Source organism: Tubulanus polymorphus, chromosome 6 (genome assembly GCF_964204645.1).
Source record: "Tubulanus polymorphus chromosome 6, tnTubPoly1.2, whole genome shotgun sequence".
In the NCBI taxonomy this organism is placed as follows: domain Eukaryota; kingdom Metazoa; phylum Nemertea; class Palaeonemertea; order Tubulaniformes; family Tubulanidae; genus Tubulanus; species Tubulanus polymorphus.
This window is the reverse complement of record NC_134030.1, coordinates 2,545,775-2,567,810: the sequence shown is the minus strand read 5'-3', so window position 1 is coordinate 2,567,810 and position 22,036 is coordinate 2,545,775. Positions and strand designations below refer to the sequence as shown.

Below are 22,036 nucleotides of genomic sequence, written 5' to 3'. Positions count from 1 at the left end.
AATCTTTTAGTAACATGTGGAGTAGATAATGCACCGTGTAATCCGGGAACTTGTGATGCTGCAAACAAAAAGTGCATCTGTAATACTGCAGTTACTGGTTACACTGGTACTGATTGCTCCGTATCCGGTTAGTAAAACATAAGCCGCGATTGCGCAAGTTTTTTTGGTCCGCGTCAGATAATTACGTGTGAATGCTAATTTGTTGTGGAAGTGACTCACCTCACTTGCCACAGCAGCATTGTATTGATAGCTTTCCCCCCCTTTAGTGAGTGAGTGATTTACGTCTGAATGCACGCTCTAATTAAGCACATGCCAAATCTGATTGCAGCTTTGTTCAGCTAAAGTTTCTTTGAAATGTTATGATGAGAGGTATTCTGAAAGTGCCTGATATGTTATATATCGGGAAAAATATGACAAATATATCATCCGTACATACAGTATCGCCCTCTTGTGTCAATTAGTCGAGAGTACGATTTAGTGTTGCATTTACACAATTTGAGTTTAGACTATGATATTTTATTAATGTACAGGCAAATACACGAAAAGCTGATTTTTGGTGGGAATGGCCATCCATAAAGATGGCCCTACAACTATCATAGTAACACACTCCTAGTCCACGAGGTAATCAACAAAATTACTGTTGTATTCTTTTTCAGATCCATGCAACAAATCTGGAAGTTGTAAATTCCAAGTCGGAACTACTACATGTGTTACAGACCCAACCGATAATACAGTTGCAAAATGCACCTGTAAACCAGGTTTATCTGGTGCTAACTGCGATGTCGGTAAATATGAACTCAGTACAAAACTTATAAAAGAATTAGTCTCAAACATACATGTATTTTTACTTAATAAATAATGATATTTCAATCTTTTAGTAACATGTGGAGTAGATAATGCACCGTGTAATCCGGGAACTTGTGATGCTGCAAACAAAAAGTGCATCTGTAATACTGCAGTTACTGGTTACACTGGTACTGATTGCTCCGTATCCGGTTAGTAAAACATAAGCCGCGATTGCGCAAGTTTTTTTGGTCCGTGTCAGATAATTACGTGTGAATGCTAATTTGTTGTGGAAGTGACTCACCTCACTTGCCACAGCAGCATTGTATTGATAGCTTTCCCCCCTTTAGTGAGTGAGTGATTTACGTCTGAATGCACGCTCTAATTAAGCACATGCCAAATCTGATTGCAGCTTTGTTCAGCTAAAGTTTCTTTGAAATGTTATGATGAGAGGTATTCTGAAAGTGCCCTTTGGTCATCATGGTCTCTATGATTTTGATTGATTAGTTTACAATCTTCTTGTATTTTTCTTCAGATCCATGCAATCAATCTGGAAGTTGTAAATTCAATGTAAGAACTGCTTCATGTATAACAGACCCAACCAATAATACACTGGCTAAATGCACCTGTAAACCAGGTTTATCTGGTGCTAACTGCGATGTCGGTAAATATTGACTCTTTCTAGTTGTCACTAAACAACTGACATGAGTAAATGATACGTACAAATGATTATTCTGATTTCAGTAACGTGTGGCGCCGGTATTAATGTGCCGTGTATGAACAGTGGAACATGTGCTTCTGCTTCTAATACGTGCGCATGTGTGAACAGTTTCTCCGGGCCGATTTGCGAAATTCATCCTTGTGACAACAAAATCCCGTACTGCAAAAATAATGGTGTATGTACGAAAGCAGCAGCTGGAGCATCACCTGCAGCTACATGTAACTGTGAAACTGGATTCTCTGGTGCCAATTGTAATACAGGTAATAAATTCGTAGGATTGTCTGAAACATTTCATAAAGTCAAACAAACCAGCATTAAGCATATCTGCATTTTTGTTGCCTCGTTATGAATGAATAAGGATGAACATGTTATCCCAGTTGAAAACAAGATACAATTGTCTCGCGTTTCGGTCAACGTTTTTTAAAAAAGCTATCCTTCAATAATTTTAGGAAGGATTTTAAATATGTGCGAAAGGAATCGTCCTTGCTTAAACGGAGCCTGCAAACCACTGGGTTCAGTGCATTACGAATGCATTTGTGAAACAGGGTTTTCAGGTCCAACTTGTAAGACAGGTACCGGCATTGTACTATATGCACGTTATTAGTTTCACATGGTTTTGTGGTTCTGATAAATCAAAAACTACTTCCCTAGTTGTGAGGCTGCTCAAGCGCGGGCGGGATACACGATGAGCTGTTTTATCGAGTTCTTCAGGCACGAAAAGCTTACGTAAATCTTATAAATCGGTGCATGATAATTTGCACGATGCTTCTCATTCATACGATTATTATGGTATGAAAGATAAATTGAGTTCAGGAATCTTCGGAAAAATGAATTTTTTTTTAGTATTTTGTATGGTTACGGCTTCAGGATTATTTGCTCGCTGATGAATAACCGTGTATTTGCTTTGTTTTTGCAGAAGATCGCTGCATATCACAAAAACCTTGTAAAAATGGAAATTGTACAGCGGGTACCGCTAGTGGTGCTTATACATGTCAGTGTAATTCAGGATGGAAAGGAAAAAATTGCGATCAAGGTGAGAGAATTTTCAAAACATTTTTAACGATGTCTTTGTTATCTTGGCGAGTTATTTCTTCGACTGTTGAATATATATCATGATTACGATACGGTTTTGATTGTCACTCTATATCCAAGGGCAGATGTAGGCATTTCTCGGATATAGCAGCCATGTCAAAGGCTACTAGCTACTAGTGGGGTCCCTCCCTTGGTGTTAAGATATTTTTGAAGATATGCATCCTATAAGATACAAATTCCGGGAGGATCATTGTCAAATTTGCAGGCTTTGATGATCTTTGTAAAAAAAAGGGCAACTTAAATGGAAAGGCAGGGGTTCGAACCCTCGACATCACCTGCTTAATCCGCCTCAGGTATCGGGTATCCACTGGACCCTGAGCCCACATTTAACCTTATCTCTAAACTATGAGTTCATTTATATCTAGTGGAATCTTTATTAAATGAATGCTTCTCTTAACGCAGACATTGACGAATGCACACCGACGAATCCTTGTCAAAATAGCGGAACTTGTAAAAACCTTCTTGGTTCATATAAATGTACTTGCGCTGCTGGTTGGAAAGGCGTCGACTGTACAACAGGTAAAACAAAACATCAAAATAGATACTGAAATAAAAGCCGCGATCACAAGGAGACGATTTGGCCCGGGCCAAATTGGCACCGATCAGGCTCAGGCCAAATTTGGCCCGTGCCTAATTAGAGAGCGCGTTCACACGCAAACCATTCACTCGATACTAAACAATGCTCAAACAAAGCGAAGTGGATCATTTCCGGTACCAGTTGCAATTCAAACGCAATCATTTGTCTGGTGCTAATATTTGGCCCGGGCCAAAAATGCTCGTGTTATCGCGGCTAAAATGACACAATCAGTGGATTAGTACCCGAGACTTATTGATACAGCAATATTCTTTAAGATGTGTCTCTTGTTGACTACGAGTTATCTGTTAGTTCCAGGTCTGCCATCACTCACTAGGCCTACTTATAGGTCAATTATGAACAAAAGCTGATTATTAAGTAGCTCCATTCCTAAATATAAGATTTCTTGTAGCAACTGAGAAGAAACACGGCGACATCTAAAGTGTTGAGTTTTGAATATTTCAGACATCGATGAGTGTGCCCAGTCTCCCCCCATATGTGTTCATGGAACTTGTGCGAACCAACCAACCGGTAGTTACACTTGTACATGTACCCCGGGTTTCAATGGCAAAAACTGCGGTAAGTTTCATTAATGTTGCAATTGAAAACAAATGTTGGCCCTACGGTTATGGATTTTATGTACACGTAGTGTCAGATCTGTAGCACCCTTCATGAAATACAGGATTCACTTCAACAGTTCTGAGTTAAAATCTGACTACCCGGTAATCAATTTAGTTGAAATATTGAAAATGAACTAATCTTTAACTATTAACTCAAAACCATCGATATTAATATCGATAAATTGGCTGATGAAAAAAAAAGAAGAAAATCAGATATCCAATGTAAATCCTATGTCTAATTTTGATCAGAATTTTTAATTGAAAAACTGTTTTCGTATTGACTGATTTACAGATGGACTATTTTACCCGGCTGGTACAGTGCAGACGACTGCAACTGGACGAGGTCAGTGTTCAGATCCGATTGTTATTCCTGGTGGTTTGATGCTGTCTGGTATAAGCGGTATGGTGAAAATGCCAGACGGTTCAAGCTATCCCGATACAGAGTTTCCTCAGCAATTTTATGTAAGTGAAATGACAGAGCTTTATGTCGTAAAATACTCAAAATAAAATATTTGCGCACGATTATCAATATTTAGAAATACAGTATGAAAATAGGGTAGCTGGAAATCATGGAACAGTTGCAGAATAATCAGGGGATTTTGTAAAAAAGTTGAAAATTATGGAAAAGTCAGGGAAATTTTTTGTAATAGCTAGATCGCGTATATGATCAGACATCTATCTATGTCTTATTTATTTTACTGTATTAATTGATTCGATTCTTAGCAGATCAAGTCAGGGAAAAGAACATCAGGGAATAGTCAGGGGAAAAGCAAGTCAAATAAAAGTGGCTACATTGAAAAATACGATTAGTTCATAATAGTCGAACTGTTTAGATATTAGAGTATTGTCCAAGTGCAAATAAAAGATCATAGAAAAATTGCGTAAAGATTAGAGATCTTAAAAATCCATTTAAAAGAAGTAAGTTTGTATCAGTTCACACAGAAGATATTCTTAATTTCATGATTATCAAATTCACATTAAACGTTCAAATTTGCTGTGTAAATTGTAGGTTTGTACTAGTGGATATATAGGACTGGTTTTGAATCCAACTCGTCCGAAATTGAATTCACCGATACCTAAACCGCTTACGGCAAAAGGGACACAGGCTCTGGGAACGTCGATAATCGCACCTTTCTGGGCAGATATGGGTAAGCAGTCCATATATATGATTTCTGATAAACCGAATTTGTAATACCACGATAGAATCAAGATGATTAATCCTTTCAGTGCGTCTACACCGCAGTGCGGTGTATAAATCAGTGATGGATTTTGCTAGTACACCGCACTGCGGTGTATTGATGTAATTAGTAATTTGTAATTATCTCTATTGAAAAATGGCAGAAAGTGTCAAACATAGTGAAATACTAGTAACTAACGATACACCGCACCGCAGTGTAGACGCACTATAGTGGTATTCCCATTGTTCAACACACTAGGGTGGAATTTTTTAGAATTTTCAAATTTTCTCCAGCACTATAGGGTATTAATTAGTCAGCACTGAAAGGGTTAAGAACTTTATTATTGGATAATAGCATATATATTTTCCAGACATTTGAAGATTGATTACGCTGTTATCAATTCAGTACAAACTTGTCTTATGCCTGTTGATGCATAATAGTTAGTTATACCTGATGAGGCAGAATTGCTATCAACGAAATCGATCTCGAAATCTTTGGAAAGTACATATACTCACAGTGTTCTAACAGGATTTTGAAAAGTTTTGGAAAATTGGAAACTTTTTCCAGGCCCTTGAAAAGCTATGGAAGTTTTTTATCTATGGCAAAGGCATAAGATTTTCCTTCTATTTTGAATTTTAGACTATGTATGCCTAAAGGTTTTACTTGACATTAGATAACAAACTTAATGAAAACACTTTTTTGATGGTATTATTAATTGGTACTTATTTTCTTGGAATGCGCCTACATTGCCTGTTCTAGATTGGCGATATGTAAGTTAGGGGTATGGAAAATCAGGAAAGCTGTAAAAATTCTGAACTATTAATGGTTTATGAAGTTTTTAATCATTCTGATGCATTTAGCGGTTTTAGAAACCAAGAGTTCAGTTTCACAAATCTTTCATGCTGTTCACTGTGTGTCTATTTTAGAACTGAGCAGTCCCGGTAAATTGTACTATGATGTCTATGATTCGGACTTGTTAACCGTCACCCAGAGTGCTCAAACGCAACAACAACAAGTGATAGCTCGCGCAAAGCACGATGTCGAAAAATATTTGAAAAAACGTAAGTCTTTTGAGTCTGTGTGTAACTTTTATCAGGAACCATTTCTACAGATCTTAATCCAGTTCCACAGTGGTCAGTTACGTAGGTTGGACTTTGGTCTACCACGGTGCAGTGTCAGTGCAATGAAGACTTAGCTTATTTTAACTCAATATTTATTCTCCTGGGCCTGGTTTCATAGACTGAATATCAAAGTTATCCCTAGGGATAAATCCTAAATCTGGTAAACAACCACCATAGTTACAAGGAGAAACCATGGCTGTAACTGACAAATTTCAAAATGTTCCCAGGGACTATTTTTCTTCCACATCTATGAAACCCAGCCCTGGTTCTTTAGATTACTATTTTATCAGCTCACGTTTATTCTATTCTGATGTATAACACACTGATTACAATTTGTAAGTGTGCTTTATTAGAAAATGAATTATTATTATTATTATTATTATTATTATTATCATTATTATTATTATTATTATTATCATTATTATTATAATTATTATTATTATTATTATTACTGTGAGTGACTGTTTCAGAAAATCCAAATGGAGCTAACAATGTGTTCGTTCCAAAACAAGCAATAGTTGTTACGTATGAAAACATTTGCCCGAATCCATCAAAATATTACAAGACCAAAGAGGTAAATAATATTTCAAATTAACTCTGGTAATATTGATATTAGAATCTATAATACTCAATAGTTAATTCAAGGACATGATGTAGTTCTGTGAAAAATGGTTAAGTTCTAATTGTTGTCCTCATTGAAAGCACAAAGTAACAAACAGCAGCTGATAATAGAATAGCTGTGCGGTCGGACGAGAGAATAGATGATATAACTAAAACTCAGTATATACAAATTATAAAGATTACATCGAAAATCAAGACACAACGTTTCAAACAAAGACCATCATTGGGAGTCAATAGCAACTAAACCTTGAATTTGAGTTCATTTTGTTCGCGACACTGAGCCCTATTGCTAGTTTGATTTTATTCTGAATCCGATCATGCAATTGTGGTTTAATCATGTTTCAATGTATGATCATAGCCATTGTATTTGATTTGCAAGGTGCATTCAATCTTAGTTATTGAGAAGTATTTTATATTTTGATTGTTTCAGCAAACAAGTTTTCAAGTTGTAGTCACGTCCGACGGAGAACGAACTTTCATCGTTTTTTTGTATCAAGATGTTCCCAATAAAGCCTGGAACGCGGACGCTCACTGGCGTCAAATACAGATCGGATATAACAGCGGAGGAGTAAATCCAACAATCATTGAATCCACAGTCGTTAATAAACTGAATATGACTCAATCCAGTAATATCAGTAAGTATTTTATTGATTACAGGTGCTCGAATAACCATAAAAGCGTTAATAGTTTTGATATTTAATTTTGTCAATTTTAATAGTAATTACCAAAGATTTGTATTACCTATTTACGTATTTGCCTGATGAAGATACTCTATATATTCACTAATACCGAAAGCTTGTGGTTTCTAATAAAGTCAGTTAACAGAGTGACCACCTGTTTACTCATTTACCTGATGAAGCTATTGAGTGTAGAGAAAGCTCTTAATTTCTAATAGAATCAGTTCTTATACTACAAGCCATCACATTTACTGATTTGAAGCCAGGTTAACACGACTCCTCTACGAGTTGTAACATTTGAAACTTTTAATGATTATCAAAACAATTACTTTTGTAGATATGAATGGTATTTATGTATATGATATCGGTCCGACGTCTGCCTCACCCAATCATTATCGACTTTGCAAAATATGGGAGAAAACGGGCCGTAAACCGACGATTCAAATAACGGCGGGTCCTACCAGTTGCCCAAAAACTCTGGCACAGGCCCAACGCGATCCAAATTTCATGGTATACCAAGCCGAGACGTCGTGTTTTAAATCGGCATTCACGGAACCTCTCAATTATGTTGATGGCGGCACTAATAAAAACACTCCGATCTACGTTAGATGTTGTTACTCTACTGGTGAGTACTGTATTCATTTACCAACTACTCCATGATGTTCCCTGTTATTTGCTATTTTAGTCTGAGAAATTCAGCTTCGATATGAAAGGTGTTACTAAACGTCTCACTCACTCAGTATTTCCAAAAATTTTCATCTCTGGTTTCGATAGACTTATAGATGTTTTTCCCAGAAATTCTTATTTGAAATTTTACCAAGTTATGATCGCTCACATTTCAGATAGAGAACTTCAAAACTATCCAGTTGGTACCAGTAATTTTGATGCGACAAGTCAGATGCTTTTTACACTATCGGCGGTTATTAATACAACTACTGATGGGAAAGCGTATTCTGACTGTTACGCTGCAAATATTCAAAAACTTTATTTCAAATATCGCCCAATGCCAACATCTACAGGTTATACATCTCCTAAAAAAGGTAAATAACACAAATAAACTGACAACATTCGATGTCTTTACCCTGCACCCTCTCAGGCAATCTGCTGTCTGTACCCTGCACCCTGTCAGACAATCTGCTGTCTGTATCCAGCACCCTCTCAGACAATCTGCTGTCTGTACCCTGCACCCTGTCAGACAATCTGCTGTCTGTACCCTGCACCCTGTCAGACAATCTGCTGTCTGTACCCTACACCCTCTCAGGCAATCTGCTGTCTGTACCCTGCACCCTGTCAGACAATCTGCTGTCTGTACCCTGCACCCTGTCAGACAATCTGCTGTCTGTATCCAGCACCCTGTCAGACAATCTGCTGTCTGTACCCTACACCCTGTCAGACAATCTGCTGTCTGTACCCTACACCCTCTCAGACAATCTGCTGTCTGTACCCTACACCCTCTCAGACAATCTGCTGTCTGTACCCAGCACCCTCTCAGACAATCTGCTGTCTGTACCCTGCACCCTGTCAGACAATCTGCTGTCTGTATCCAGCACCCTGTCAGACAATCTGCTGTCTGTACCCTACACCCTGTCAGACAATCTGCTGTCTGTACCCTACACCCTCTCAGACAATCTGCTGTCTGTACCCTACACCCTCTCAGACAATCTGCTGTCTGTACCCAGCACCCTCTCAGACAATCTGCTGTCTGTATCCAGCACCCTGTCAGACAATCTGCTGTCTGTACCCTACACCCTCTCAGACAATCTGCTGTCTGTACCCTGCACCCTCTCAGACAATCTGCTGTCTGTACCCTGCACCCTCTCAGGCAATCTGCTGTCTGTATCCAGCACCCTCTCAGACAATCTGCTGTCTGTACCCTGCACCCTCTCAGACAATCTGCTGTCTGTACCCTGCACCCTCTCAGACAATCTGCTGTCTGTACCCTGCACCCTGTCAGACAATCTGCTGTCTGTACCCTGCACCCTGTCAGACAATCTGCTGTCTGTACCCTGCACCCTGTCAGACAATCTGCTGTCTGTACCCTACACCCTGTCAGACAATCTGCTGTCTGGACCCTACACCCTGTCAGACAATCTGCTGTCTGTACCCTGCACCCTCTCAGACAATCTGCTGTCTGTACCCCGCACCCTCTCAGACAATCTGCTGTCTGTACCCTGCACCATCTCAGACAATCTGCTGTCTCAAACGATCTCAAACGTTTAGTTTTATATATGATTATTTACTATTGATTGTGTTTGATATTTTAGCTATAATGTTTGGTGATCCACACATAGTTAATTTAGGAGGAACATTGTTTACTATGAATGGGTACGGTGAATACTGGCTTATAAATCTCAACACCATCAAACTGCAAGGACGTACAGCACCGGCTCCGGCTGCGACTAATTTTAAACCACAAGCGACCATCTTTACCGCATTTTCATTTCAGACAGTAGAACCGACTGCTACTGAAACTATTGAGGTATGTACATCTATTCTATGGATCCTGTGGACCATGGAATTCAGGGAAAGTTGAGGGATTATAGGGAATTTGAACTCCCTGATCTGTATGGGCTTTGTGGTCCCTGTTATTGGGTTAAATACTGTCTAGTTCCCAGATTCACCATTTTCAGTGGCTAGGTCATTTTGATTGATAAGCATTTGATAAAGGATTTTTACATGTTTTGTGTACAGCCTGCCATATTGTTTTTGTTCCAGGTTCTTCTAAAAAATGGAGTTGAATTAGTTTTGAATTTAAAATACGCAAATGGAACAATCGAGAATATTCCATGGAGTAGCGCCCGTTTAACGCCTGTCGGTATCGTCAAAACTGACTATATCATCTCAAAACCAACAGCAAACACTTTACTAGTTGTTTTTAAAAACAAATTTACAGTTCAGGTAAATGCATATGATCATTATAATGACTTACAATAAGTGCAGATTTCTTGTTAAATTTGATGATGAATAAACTGCTGAAGCACTGCTACAGTGGCATCGGAGGATCTGCCAGGTTTCAGTTCAGTTTCAATCAATTTTAAGGTAAATCAATTTTCAGCAAAAACTACCAAACCCTGAGTAGAAAGTCAATCTTATATCTATTGAATGAATGTTTGATTATGTTTGATAATATTTGGATTAGGGATTCTATAAGCACAGTTCAAACTTATTTTGACTATGTTTAACTAACTGCATTGTCATAGTATCTGGTATGTGCCATTGATACCTCATTACATCAATTACATCATATTCACAGATTACTCTTGATAGCGCGCTGAAAGTGATGAAATGTGAAGTAACGGTTCCTGCATCTGTTGTTGCTTCTGTCAAAGGACTTTTGAGCAGTACATTACAGCCACCTACTGGTAATGCATTACCAAATACGGATTCAGAGCAGAATATCTACACAAATCTAGTAAAACCATGTAAGTCAATTTATGTTGTGTTCTTGGGGAATTCTTTGACATATTTGCTGCCGGTTCAAGTTCTTCCATCATCGGCGCTATGAGTTAACTCAGTTGAGCCATCATTGCAACTGTGAGATATCTCGTAGAATTGATAGATATAATGCTTTCATGATTAAGGCAAAAATTGTGTAATTTACTACTGCCTTGTTCATATTTTAGGGGCTATCACCCAGGCTGAATCATTATTTAACTATCCACAAGGGCAGACGAGCGCAAATTATAAAGACGCAACTTACGTTCCCCTGTATTCTGACACTTACGATACGACCAACACGTCGACTCTTTTCGCTCAAAATAATGCGTTGATGAATACAGCGAATCAGGTAACATTATACAATCAGTTTAGAAAAGTCTCTGTAGTGTATATGAAAAAGACTCGCAATATTGAAGATTGATAGCGAAAAATATTGAAACTGATGTTTTGGGTACAACTACTAATGTCTATTTATTAATTGATGAGACCTGTTTTTCTGGGATATTTTGCTTACTTTTTGGGGTACATACCTCATTTATGTCTTAACAGAATGCCAAAAATCGCGGACAACACCTGAATATCCGATATTATTCCAGTTCTGTACCGATAAGATGGATTGGCAAAAAGACTCCTTAAGTCCAGTTGAATGAGAGAGAAAATCCTCCATTTTGTCAAATTTCTTGAATTTTTACATTGTTACCATGCCTACGCCACCCTGCTTTAGTTGTTGAGACCCCACAAGAAAAATAACTTCATTTCGTAGGCATGGTGACAATGTAAAAATTCAAGAAATTTGACAAAATGGAGGATTTTCTCTCTCATTCAACTTGACTTAAGGAGTCTTTTTGCCAATCCATCTAATTGGTACAGAACTGGAAAAATATCGGATATTCAGTTGTTGTCCGCGATTTTTGGCATTCTGTTAAGACATAAATGAGGTATGTACCCCAAAAAGTAAGCAAAATATCCCAGAAAAACAGGTCTCATCAATTAATAAATAGACACTAGGCTTGTCGAAGTCCTCTCTATGCATTGATTGCCATTATTATGTTTAAATTAATTAGATGTAACTTATTATGCTTAGATGAATAAAGATTATTATTATTATTATTATTATTATTATTATTATTATATAGTTAACCTATATAGTACTGCTAGTCTTGTTGTATTTGTTATACCAGGTTGAATTTATTTATTTTATTAATTACGAATTCATATGTATTGATATGTATTGATATATCTCTCAACTCATTGCAGACATGTCTCGATAAAAACATGCCTTCTAAGTATTATAAGAAATGTATGTTTGATGCCGCTCGGATGCAGAACGCTGCTGCTGCAACTTACTTCGTCAGTGTTGCTAAAACATTTGAAAACGATCTTCTACACTTCCGTGAGTTGAATGTTGCAAACATTTTGGATATTCTTGTTTCCCCGGACCAAGTTAAAGCATTGAAAATGAACTGATTTTAAGTTAGAGTCAACTAACCCTTAGCAATTGTGATTTTACTGCGAAATAGTCGAACATCGCAATGAATTTTGATTTTATTTGTAATTTCAAGGTAACCCACCACCCGCTATTACCTTACAACCGGTACCAACTGTGTGCAACTGGGATCAATTGTGTACGGTGACGGCGACTGTATCAGGTGGAAAAGCACCTCTCACGGGTTTCGTATCACAGGACAAACAATATACCGGCACGAAATCTGCATTAGTGCTCAGTCAAAAATCGTTCACGTATAAACCAATTGATACAGTACCGATTATCATGACGATGGGAGTGAAGGACAGCGTTAACACAACGACCACAGTACCGGTTAATATGAGACTGTGTCAGTGCAGAAAGGTCAACGCTCAGGATACACCGTGCAAGTTTACGTATCTAGATAATGATGCAGTATTTGATAAACACATTGGATTTACTGCGCCTTATCCAGGTTTGTAATAATAATAATAATAATAATAATAATAATAATAATAATAAACACGAATTTGTATAGCGCCTCTTTCCATGTCCCTGTGTACAAAGTTCAGCTGCGCTGTCAAACCTGATTATTATTACTCAGCTTCTGTTACCATTCCATAGCAGTCTTACTCTCCCTGGGGAGATACAACACCGATCAGCAAATCACGGATCAGGCGTCTTCAGCCGGTAGCAAGTGTGAATTAATGCCTTGCCTAAGGACACTACAGCATAGCCGGGGTTCGAACACTGGACATCTCGATTGAGAAGCCAACGCCTTAACCTTAAAGCGACGCCACTCCTACAAGATAACATTGTAACTCCTTGTAAAATAACATGTTCTTGAATGATAGATTATGAGAAATCTGTTCCCAAATTTGAACAACGTTCAGTACTGTAAACCAATTCAGTGAATTTCCAAGATTCTAAACTCGGAGGAATATTTACTGCGCTCGAAAACCAACATCAATTCTGTTTTTAGATTCTTTCAATCTGGCGCTGTGTAAATGTGGTGCGAAGCTAGCTGGACGTGACTGTCAGTTATCGTATTGTCAAACAAACCCGTGTTACCCTGGAGTTACGTGTGATTCTAATACGAATAAATGTGGTAACTGTCCTAAAGGAATGACAGGGGATGGAGTTATGTGCTATGGTGAGTTCTGCCATCATCTCTCTTGACTGATAAAATGTCTAATGTCTGGTGTTTGTAGTTCATTTACAATTAAGAAGTCTCAAGTCAAGTTCTGAACACATGAAATGTAGACAATCAGTTTTTGAAAGTTTGTTGATAAGATATCTAATATCAGATCTTAGTAGTTCATTTACAATCAAAAATGTCTCGGGTGAAGTTCGGAACACATATGGAGTGTGGACGATCAAAAACTGAATTTGATGTGCAGAAACTGAAATCTCTCTCAGTAAAGATTATCATCGTTGATATTTATTCATGCAGATATTGATGAGTGTCTCGAACAAAAGATTCTCAGTGGAAACGCGAATCCAAACGCTGACAAATGTGATGCAGCAACAACAACTTGTATAAATCAACTCGGGACTTATAAATGTATCTGCAAGACAGCTGGTTATCAAATTGACCAGACAAACCATTTACAATGTGTCGGTACGTTAGTCAATGTTGATGCTATTAAACTGCAATCTTAAGGTTTCAAGCGATGAAACTGTTTTGTTATTTCTAGATATAAACGAATGTTCGAATCCTCTACTGAACAATTGCAACGCAACGAAGAATGAAAAGTGTTCGAATACGGCCGGTTCATTTACGTGTGATTGTAAAACAGGATTCCTAAAAAACCTTACGACTAAAGCTTGCGATGGTTAGTTCTGAATTGATACATTGTACTCCTTGATATTCCCTGAATGATGGTAGATCATCAAAGCCTACATCTGAGAATATTACGGCACTGCCAGCTGTTCCTGATCTTCACTATTTTGTCAAGAGAAATACTGATTTGATTTGTTAGATACACACTGAAATTTAAAAGATGTGAAGTGAGGGGTTTAAACAGTGATTACTGGTTAATTTGAACATTTTCTTCCATATTTCAATGAAATAGTCTCGAAGAAAATTCATTTGCAAAGGTTGTAAGCCCTGGATTAACCAGATTATTTCATGGAAAATTGATAACAAACAAGCATTTTGGCAGCATCCTTTTGACAGGAAATGTACCGGTACCCTTTTCCAGAAATTTCTACAAAATTGGAGTGAAAAATTGTGCCTTGTTAAATGAGAACTATGGTTTTCAGATTAGTTTTTATAAAATTGTGCCCTCAGAGAGATGTCTGACTGCCTGGATGCAACCCTGATCATTATTGTTTTGGAGGGTTGTTTATTTACAGATATTAATGAGTGTCAACCTGCGAACCAAGCGAACGCTCCGTGTAATGCTAAAGCGACCTGCGCTAATACCCCAGGTTCATACAACTGTACCTGCCCGTCTGGCTATACTGGTGATGGTAAGAAAACACCAGGCAGTGGTTGCACAGGTATATAGCATCGATATAAATATAACTACAGATAAACCTTCCATCAAATGAATTTGAATTACCAATAACAAGAATTAACCTGAGTGAATTTCAGGAGAATCAGTAATAATCAAAAATGCAACTTCGATTGAGAATTGAAGTTGAATCCTGCAATTGAAAAGTTGTTAGGTCATTTGTATGTTTTTTGTACAGATATTGACGAATGTAAAATACCAGGAATGAATAACTGTGAACAGATTTGTACGAACACTCCTGGAACCTATCAGTGTTCGTGTAATCCAGGATTCACCGCTAATAAAAATCTGTGTCAAGGTCAGTACCAGGTCGTATCGTATTGAAACTCCACAATCGGAAGTGCGGCTACCTAGCATACATGGTTCACCAGTTTATCCATTGAGCTATACACACTGTTGATTCTGATTTCCATGTAATGTTTTGTTTTCTCTATTAAACAGCTCAAGCAGCAGCAAAATGTGCAGCGACAAATAAGTGTTTACATTATTGTTCCAAAGTTTCTGGAGTGGACACTTGTTACTGTAACAAAGGATTCAAAGCTGACCCGAGTAACTCTTCAAACTGTATCGGTACGTTGAAATATTCTTTCTTACAACTCAATTTCGAGTGAACTTAATAGTTTATTAACCCGTAATAGGATGACTGTTGATTCAACAATTCAAAAAGCTGAAAGAATTTGAGTTTCAAATTAATGTTTATTCAACCTCATCTAAAACTTAATTTACTTAATTTAACAGAAATTGAATGGTGTTACTGAGGGTCTTACCCCCTTAATTATTACAGATTAGTTTATACAGAAATATCTAAGAGGTTCTTACCCCTCTTGATTACTGATTGATTTGAATAGAAATTGGAAGGTCTTACTGAGGGTCTTACTTCCCTTGATTACTGATTAATTTGAACAGAAATTGATAGGTGTTACTCAGGGTCTTATCCACCATTTCATTACCAATTAATTTCGTCACATTTGCTTTAGGTATTCCAATAAAATATTTTCAAAGTTTCAACTTGTTATTGATGGCAGTGTTTCATAGAGGAAGATGGCTAATGTAAGTGTTTTGAATGAATTATAATCATTGATTTTCTATTACAGATATAAATGAATGCAGTACAAATAATGGAGGATGCAAAGATCAGGCTCATTGTCAAAATTTCCCCGGTGGTTATAACTGTTCATGTCCCGCTGGTCAACAGTTATTGGCTGACAAAATTTCTTGTCAATGTAAGTGCATTTTTCTTTGTTCTTGGTTCCATTGTAGAGAATAGGTTAAAGGCAGGTTTCGAATCATTTCCATATAGCCAATCTTAACATTTTAGGACCAATGTCTAAGCTCATTTTGGTTCTAAAACCAATCTAACAAGTTGAGGCCAGTCTAAGTTCATTTGTGTTCTATACCAATCTTACAATTCAAGACCAGATGTGTAGGTTCATTTTGGTTCTCTGTAAACCTGATAGAAAAGGCCTGTACTAGATGTTGGAATCCTGAATTCCTGTTCTTAAACTTTAAGACTTACAATTGAAACCTGCCTAGGCCATTGTGATTAATTGAAATTAAATAGTCCATAATTGTCTTTGTAACTATGAATGTAACAATTGTTTTGTATAATTTGTCAGTGATCAATGAATGTTTGGAGAAGACGGATAATTGCAGTGTAAATGCCACGTGTACAGATAAAGCAGTCGGTTTCACTTGTCAGTGTAAGGCTGGTTATACAGGAGATGGTTATACATGTAAAGGTAAACAAGATCCCCTCTTCAGATACCGATGAATTCACTACCGCAAATGGAAAATTGAATCTGCTAGTAATTCCCTTCGGGTGATGATTTTAACTAAGCAAAGAATCAATCAAAATTCTGTATTCTGTTTTTCGTCAGGGCTCGGTTTTATAGATGTGGAAGCAAAAAAATCCCTGAGAACATTTTGAAATTTTTCAGTTATAACCATGGTTTCTCATTATTACTATGGTGGTTGTTACCCAGATTGAGGATTTATCCCTAAGGATAACTTTGATACTCAGTCTATGAAACTAGGCCCAGCTTGAGGTTTACCCCCAACTTTGATACACTGCACAGTCTATAATACCATGCTCAGGTTGAAGATTATCCCTAGGGGTAACTTTGATACTGGGCCCAGATTGAGGATTCGCCCTAGGGGTAACTTAACTGAGTCTATGAAGCCGGCCAGAGGACTTGAGAAATATTACAAAGACTTTTCCTTGTTTAAGACACAAACGAATGCGCGTCTAGTACGACTAATAACTGTGGAACGTTGGCGCAATGTTACAACACTCCTGGCAGTTTCTATTGCGTGTGTCCGGCCGGACTTACTGGAAAACCAACTGTTTCCTGTTCTATTCGTAAGTGTTCAACATAAATGATGTAATTTCCCTATTTCAAGTAATCTGTACAATGAAAGCTAATGTTGTGTTTCAGCTGGACAGACCTATCGGGTAACAATCAAACTTCTCAGACCATATTCAGCTGCTTTGCAGAATAAAGGAAGTGCAGAATACGCTCAAGCCGTTAAAGATGTACAATCTGTGGTACGTGGACCAACATTACATGTATTTGTGTTCTAAATTCATACAAATTTGCAAGTTCCTTATTTGAATGATAAGCCAAAAATTAGAAAGAAGACGAACAGTGATATTTCGACTCAAATCTATGAGCCATGAAATGAATCATTCTCTTTCCAGTTGTGGTTTTTTCTTCAATTTAGAACATAGAGATGCTCTTGTCAATGGAGATAAATTTCAAGATTCTGTGAATGAATTTGATTATTTTTCAGTGCGCTGGAATTTACAAAAGTTACACTTCGTTCTCGGGCTGCACTGTTTTGAGTTTTAGGTAAGTACACCTCCGTAAATCTGTCTGATTCTTTTCGTACCCACGGTTATCTACTTTGAAAATCTTAAGCGCGCTCTTAACTGACTAGTTCCTGATTGGCTGTATGATGCAAACAAACCCTGCTTGATTCTCAATTTTGAAAAATGGCAGATTATGTATGTATCTAGTACTAACTAACGAGATGACGTTTGGGGCCAGTTGCTCAAAAGTTGGTTAAAGATAACCAGCCGTTAAATACCATAGTAACGATGAAATTTCATTTGTCACTATATCGACTATCCACTGGTTAACTCTTACCAACTTATGAGCAACTGGTCCTTGGCAGTGAGTGTGTTATCTCAGAAAAGTATTTTTTTACCATTTTCTATAGATTAATCGGGGTTGCCTGTAACCCGGAAACCGGGGAATAGTCAAGGAGATATCTTTTCACGTCTAAAATCAAACCGTTTCCGTCTATTTCTTATGTATTTAGCTGTGTTAATTCATTGGATTCCTAGCGGATCAAGTCATGGAAAAGAATGTGTGTGTCAGGGAAAAATCTGTGGAATAGCAAATAAAAGAGGCTACACGGTAACCTCGTCTTGTTAGTAGTTGATTTGATTGTTTTATATTCCAGTTCGTCCGCTGGCGCGCGTCGTAAGAGGAATACAGCTGGCACGATTCCAACAACGAACGCTAATACACTCGCTAACTTTCAAACTGATCCGAACGTCAATTTGAACACAGTGAATGCGGCTGGGAAAAACTATGCTACTAAAAATCCACAAGGCGGGTGTGTTTCAAGCAATGTTCCAGTTGTTTGCGCGCCTGCCGCAGCACAGCGTAAGTAAGACGTGGCGCATTGAATCAGAAGATATTCAACCATTGAATTCTACCAATTTTGTTTGAATTGTCATTTTTCGATTCATTCAAACTCTAATTTAAGTTGTATTTGGGATGACTTATCCAAATAGCTACTCTTTAAACACTTTGGCAGTCTAGTTAACAAATAGCAATTCTGGATTGCAAGCTCTCTACCGGCTGCCGCTATCAGCTTTACAGATTATCCTATTCTCTAATTGATAGAGCGTATTCTGGTCGAAACGAAAATGCCAGAATCGAAACCGAAATTCAATGGAAAGTAGATTGTATTAGATGATACAAATTGGAAGTCAGAAATAGAGAAAAATGTGGTGACATTCGACAATGTTTGACTGAATTGACATAAATAGTATTTCTAAAGCTGATTTTGAATTTTCAGCGTTTAATGAATGTACCGCTAGTCACACTTTTCACAACTGTTTACTGAGTACGAAATGTGTGGATACGCCGGATAGTTATAAATGTGTTTGTAACAGCGGATTCAGGATGCTTGGCACGACTGGAAAATCTGAAGATTGTATCGGTATGTTGATGATCCCTGTTTATGGATAATGTTCAGCCTGTCTTTCCTTTTTAAGTACCCTTTGATGCATTCTATATAAGATTCTGGTACAGATTCGACGTATGGTAGGATAAACACACTACCACATGAGCCAATGTATAGAAATCTATGTTTGAAAATGAGATTTATATTATAGTAAATGTACACAGGGGTGGATCCAGCCTGGCGCACAAGGAGTACACGGTGTTTCCGTCACAATTTTCCATTTCCTATAGCATTCTATATAAGATTCTGACACAGATTCGCTTTATAATAGAATTAGCACATCACAATTTTCCCATGCCCTTCTTAAAATGCAATGGCAATATTTTTCAGAGCGCTTTTTCCACCTTTTTTACTGAGAGCGCCTTTTCCACCTTTTCCACCTACGCTTTTTTACTGATAAGACAATGAAAACGGATTATTGATTACATCAATACACCGCAAAGTCCATCATCTGATTTATACACCTCCCTGAAAGGGTTTAGTGTTAAGATATGTAACGATGAATTGAAATGTGATGTTTGAATTTTTCCGTAGATATTAATGAATGTGAGACGACGTGTAAAAACATACCTTTAGTAAACTGTACGAACACACCGGGATCGTTTATCTGTGCCTGTGATACCGGATATTACAGCGCAAATCCTATGAATGAAACTTGTCAAAGTAAGTATGAATTCATTCTACTCTTAATCTCAGCCATCAGACATCGTCCCACGGCAGGGATCCGACCTGATGGCGTCGCTACACTCAGCCACGGCACAAACCCCTGCCACACTAGACCCCGTGCACGGCTTTACCGCATGAAAACTTGCGTCACCAATCAAATTGCTCGTTGTGTAATCGCTGAGGTAAATTTCACGGAAGAACTATAAATGGGAAAACCCGGGGTAAAATGAAACGGAATATCTGATTGGCTAATAATGATATCATCTAAGCTGCGCGTATAGCCGCGCTCTCGGTCTAGTGTGGCAGGGTTTTGAACCGTGGCAATCTCGATGCCATCAGGTTCGAATCCCTGCCGGGGGTGGATGGTCGTCGGATTGATGTGAACAATGGATGACTGTTTGAAAACTTGAATAATTCGAATGTTTATTAATTTTAGAATCATGTAAACCGGATACTTGTGAACACGAAGGAGTTTGTGAATACAGATCTACAAAACCTGGATATTTCTGTCGGTAAGTAGTAAAACCGTACTGCAGCGTTCCAGCTTGAAACAGCCTATATCATAAAGAATGTTATCATTTGTCATCAGAAGATTTTATGTTTATCCCGACGATGAGTGAATTCGAAATTACGGATTGTTTTTGTTGTTTTCAGTTGTCCGCATCACTACATAGGTGAAAGATGTGAAACAATAGATCCTAAATATGACGGTAAGATACTTGAACTGTATAGGGATCAGTGTAATGAGGGAGTGGTGGATTCGTCTTATACTTGCTAGTTTAACTGCAGTACCGTAGTGTTAATTTTCAATAAAACTCTGAGAGCTATTTTAAATTTCATAGGTTGCGTTCACACTATCCCTAGTTAGCCCGTTCTAATTAACTCTGTTCCGGGATTGGACGAATTTAGAACAGACCATATTGTTCATCTCAATAAAACTCTGAGAGCTATTTTAAGTTTCATAGGTTACGTTCACACTATCCCTAGTTAGCCAGTTCTAATTAGCTCTGTTCCGGGATTGGACGAATTTAGAACAGACCATATTGTTCATTTTCAATAAAACTCTGAGAGCCATTTAGAGTTGCATAGGTGAAAAATTTGAAACAATAGATCCTAATTATGATCGTAAGATACTTGAACTGTATAGGGATCAGAAATGAGGGAGTGTTGGATTGGGCTTATACTCACTAGTTGACCATATTGTTCATTTTCAATAAAACTCTTGAGAGCTATTTAGAGTTTCATAGGTCGTGTTCACACTATCCCTAGTTAGCCCTTTCTAATTAGCTCTGTTCCGGGATTGGACGACTTAAGAACAGACCCAATTGGTCCGTTTTTAAATAAAATATTCCAAATTTAGAACAGACTTTTCACTAGTTTGGACGCTTAGTTCATTCTAGATTGGAACGGATTAGATTCAGAATATACTAGATAATGTAGTACAAATGCATCTACATACAACATAAGATATCTAATTATGTATTATGTTCTATTATAGAAATGCGTACGACTGCTATATGTCTCGGAGTTATATTCGGCTTATTGTTCCTCATTGTTCTGATCATTTTACTGATCTATTGCTTCCGAAGGTGAGTGTTTTCGTGATCGGTCTCTAACGCTAGTACGTTCGGGTGTATGGTGTAAAATCGATTCGAATGGCACTTTCTTGATTTGTGGTGAATGAAAAACTTGCACAAACATCGATCTAACTTCTCTCTGATCAACCATCACATCAAAATACAACACAAACTATCAATAACTTGACTCATTTCGGTTGTCTTTACTCTACAATCATTTTACTTGCTTCCAATAGAACTATAAAACTTCTGAAGCATAATCACGATAGGTAGAACACTATATCCGTGTTGACGCGATGAGGAGAGAGTCCCACAATGATAATAAAAAGTCCGAAAATGAAACTTCGAGATAGTAGTTTATTTCAACGTTTCGACTATATCCTAATAGTCATCTTCAGGAATAATGATTCCTGATAATTATTCCTGAAGATGACTATTAGGATATAGTCGAAACGTTGAAATAAACTACTATCTCGAAGTTTCATTTTCGGACTTTTTATTATCATTGTGGGATTCTCTCCTCATTCTGAAGCATATAGTCACCAAAAAACACTATTATAAAACAAACAAAAAACATCACTGAATTGAGACACAAATGATCACAAACAATTAACAACTGAGGCTTATCGACCCTTTACCTTTGCTGCAGACTTGAGCACGCCATAGTATGAAAAACTTGTCTCCCTCCCCATATCTGCTGGATGCATTGTCTCAGTACGAGGAGGTG

General features: G+C 37.7%; 1 protein-coding gene across 1 annotated transcript in view; it reads left to right on the top strand.

The window, feature by feature from the left end:
* The window catches only part of LOC141907161 (uncharacterized), a 51,153-nt gene that overhangs the window by 17,244 nt on the left and 11,873 nt on the right, over positions 1–22,036 (top strand). Inside the window, exons 5-42 of the mRNA XM_074796734.1 lie at positions 11–127; positions 657–785; positions 879–995; positions 1,319–1,447; positions 1,528–1,764; positions 2,421–2,537; positions 2,999–3,115; positions 3,636–3,749; positions 4,083–4,252; positions 4,800–4,938; positions 5,895–6,029; positions 6,560–6,663; positions 7,141–7,345; positions 7,725–8,012; positions 8,230–8,427; positions 9,652–9,866; positions 10,103–10,285; positions 10,641–10,809; positions 11,011–11,174; positions 12,083–12,218; positions 12,388–12,765; positions 13,273–13,443; positions 13,744–13,911; positions 13,988–14,125; positions 14,649–14,795; positions 14,988–15,107; positions 15,251–15,379; positions 15,904–16,032; positions 16,426–16,548; positions 17,037–17,168; positions 17,245–17,354; positions 17,600–17,658; positions 18,275–18,480; positions 18,899–19,042; positions 19,601–19,729; positions 20,169–20,244; positions 20,387–20,442; positions 21,231–21,321. Coding sequence (XP_074652835.1) covers positions 11–127; positions 657–785; positions 879–995; positions 1,319–1,447; positions 1,528–1,764; positions 2,421–2,537; positions 2,999–3,115; positions 3,636–3,749; positions 4,083–4,252; positions 4,800–4,938; positions 5,895–6,029; positions 6,560–6,663; positions 7,141–7,345; positions 7,725–8,012; positions 8,230–8,427; positions 9,652–9,866; positions 10,103–10,285; positions 10,641–10,809; positions 11,011–11,174; positions 12,083–12,218; positions 12,388–12,765; positions 13,273–13,443; positions 13,744–13,911; positions 13,988–14,125; positions 14,649–14,795; positions 14,988–15,107; positions 15,251–15,379; positions 15,904–16,032; positions 16,426–16,548; positions 17,037–17,168; positions 17,245–17,354; positions 17,600–17,658; positions 18,275–18,480; positions 18,899–19,042; positions 19,601–19,729; positions 20,169–20,244; positions 20,387–20,442; positions 21,231–21,321 — 5,689 coding nt within the window. The remainder of the gene's footprint in view (positions 1–10; positions 128–656; positions 786–878; positions 996–1,318; positions 1,448–1,527; positions 1,765–2,420; positions 2,538–2,998; positions 3,116–3,635; positions 3,750–4,082; positions 4,253–4,799; positions 4,939–5,894; positions 6,030–6,559; positions 6,664–7,140; positions 7,346–7,724; positions 8,013–8,229; positions 8,428–9,651; positions 9,867–10,102; positions 10,286–10,640; positions 10,810–11,010; positions 11,175–12,082; positions 12,219–12,387; positions 12,766–13,272; positions 13,444–13,743; positions 13,912–13,987; positions 14,126–14,648; positions 14,796–14,987; positions 15,108–15,250; positions 15,380–15,903; positions 16,033–16,425; positions 16,549–17,036; positions 17,169–17,244; positions 17,355–17,599; positions 17,659–18,274; positions 18,481–18,898; positions 19,043–19,600; positions 19,730–20,168; positions 20,245–20,386; positions 20,443–21,230; positions 21,322–22,036) is intronic.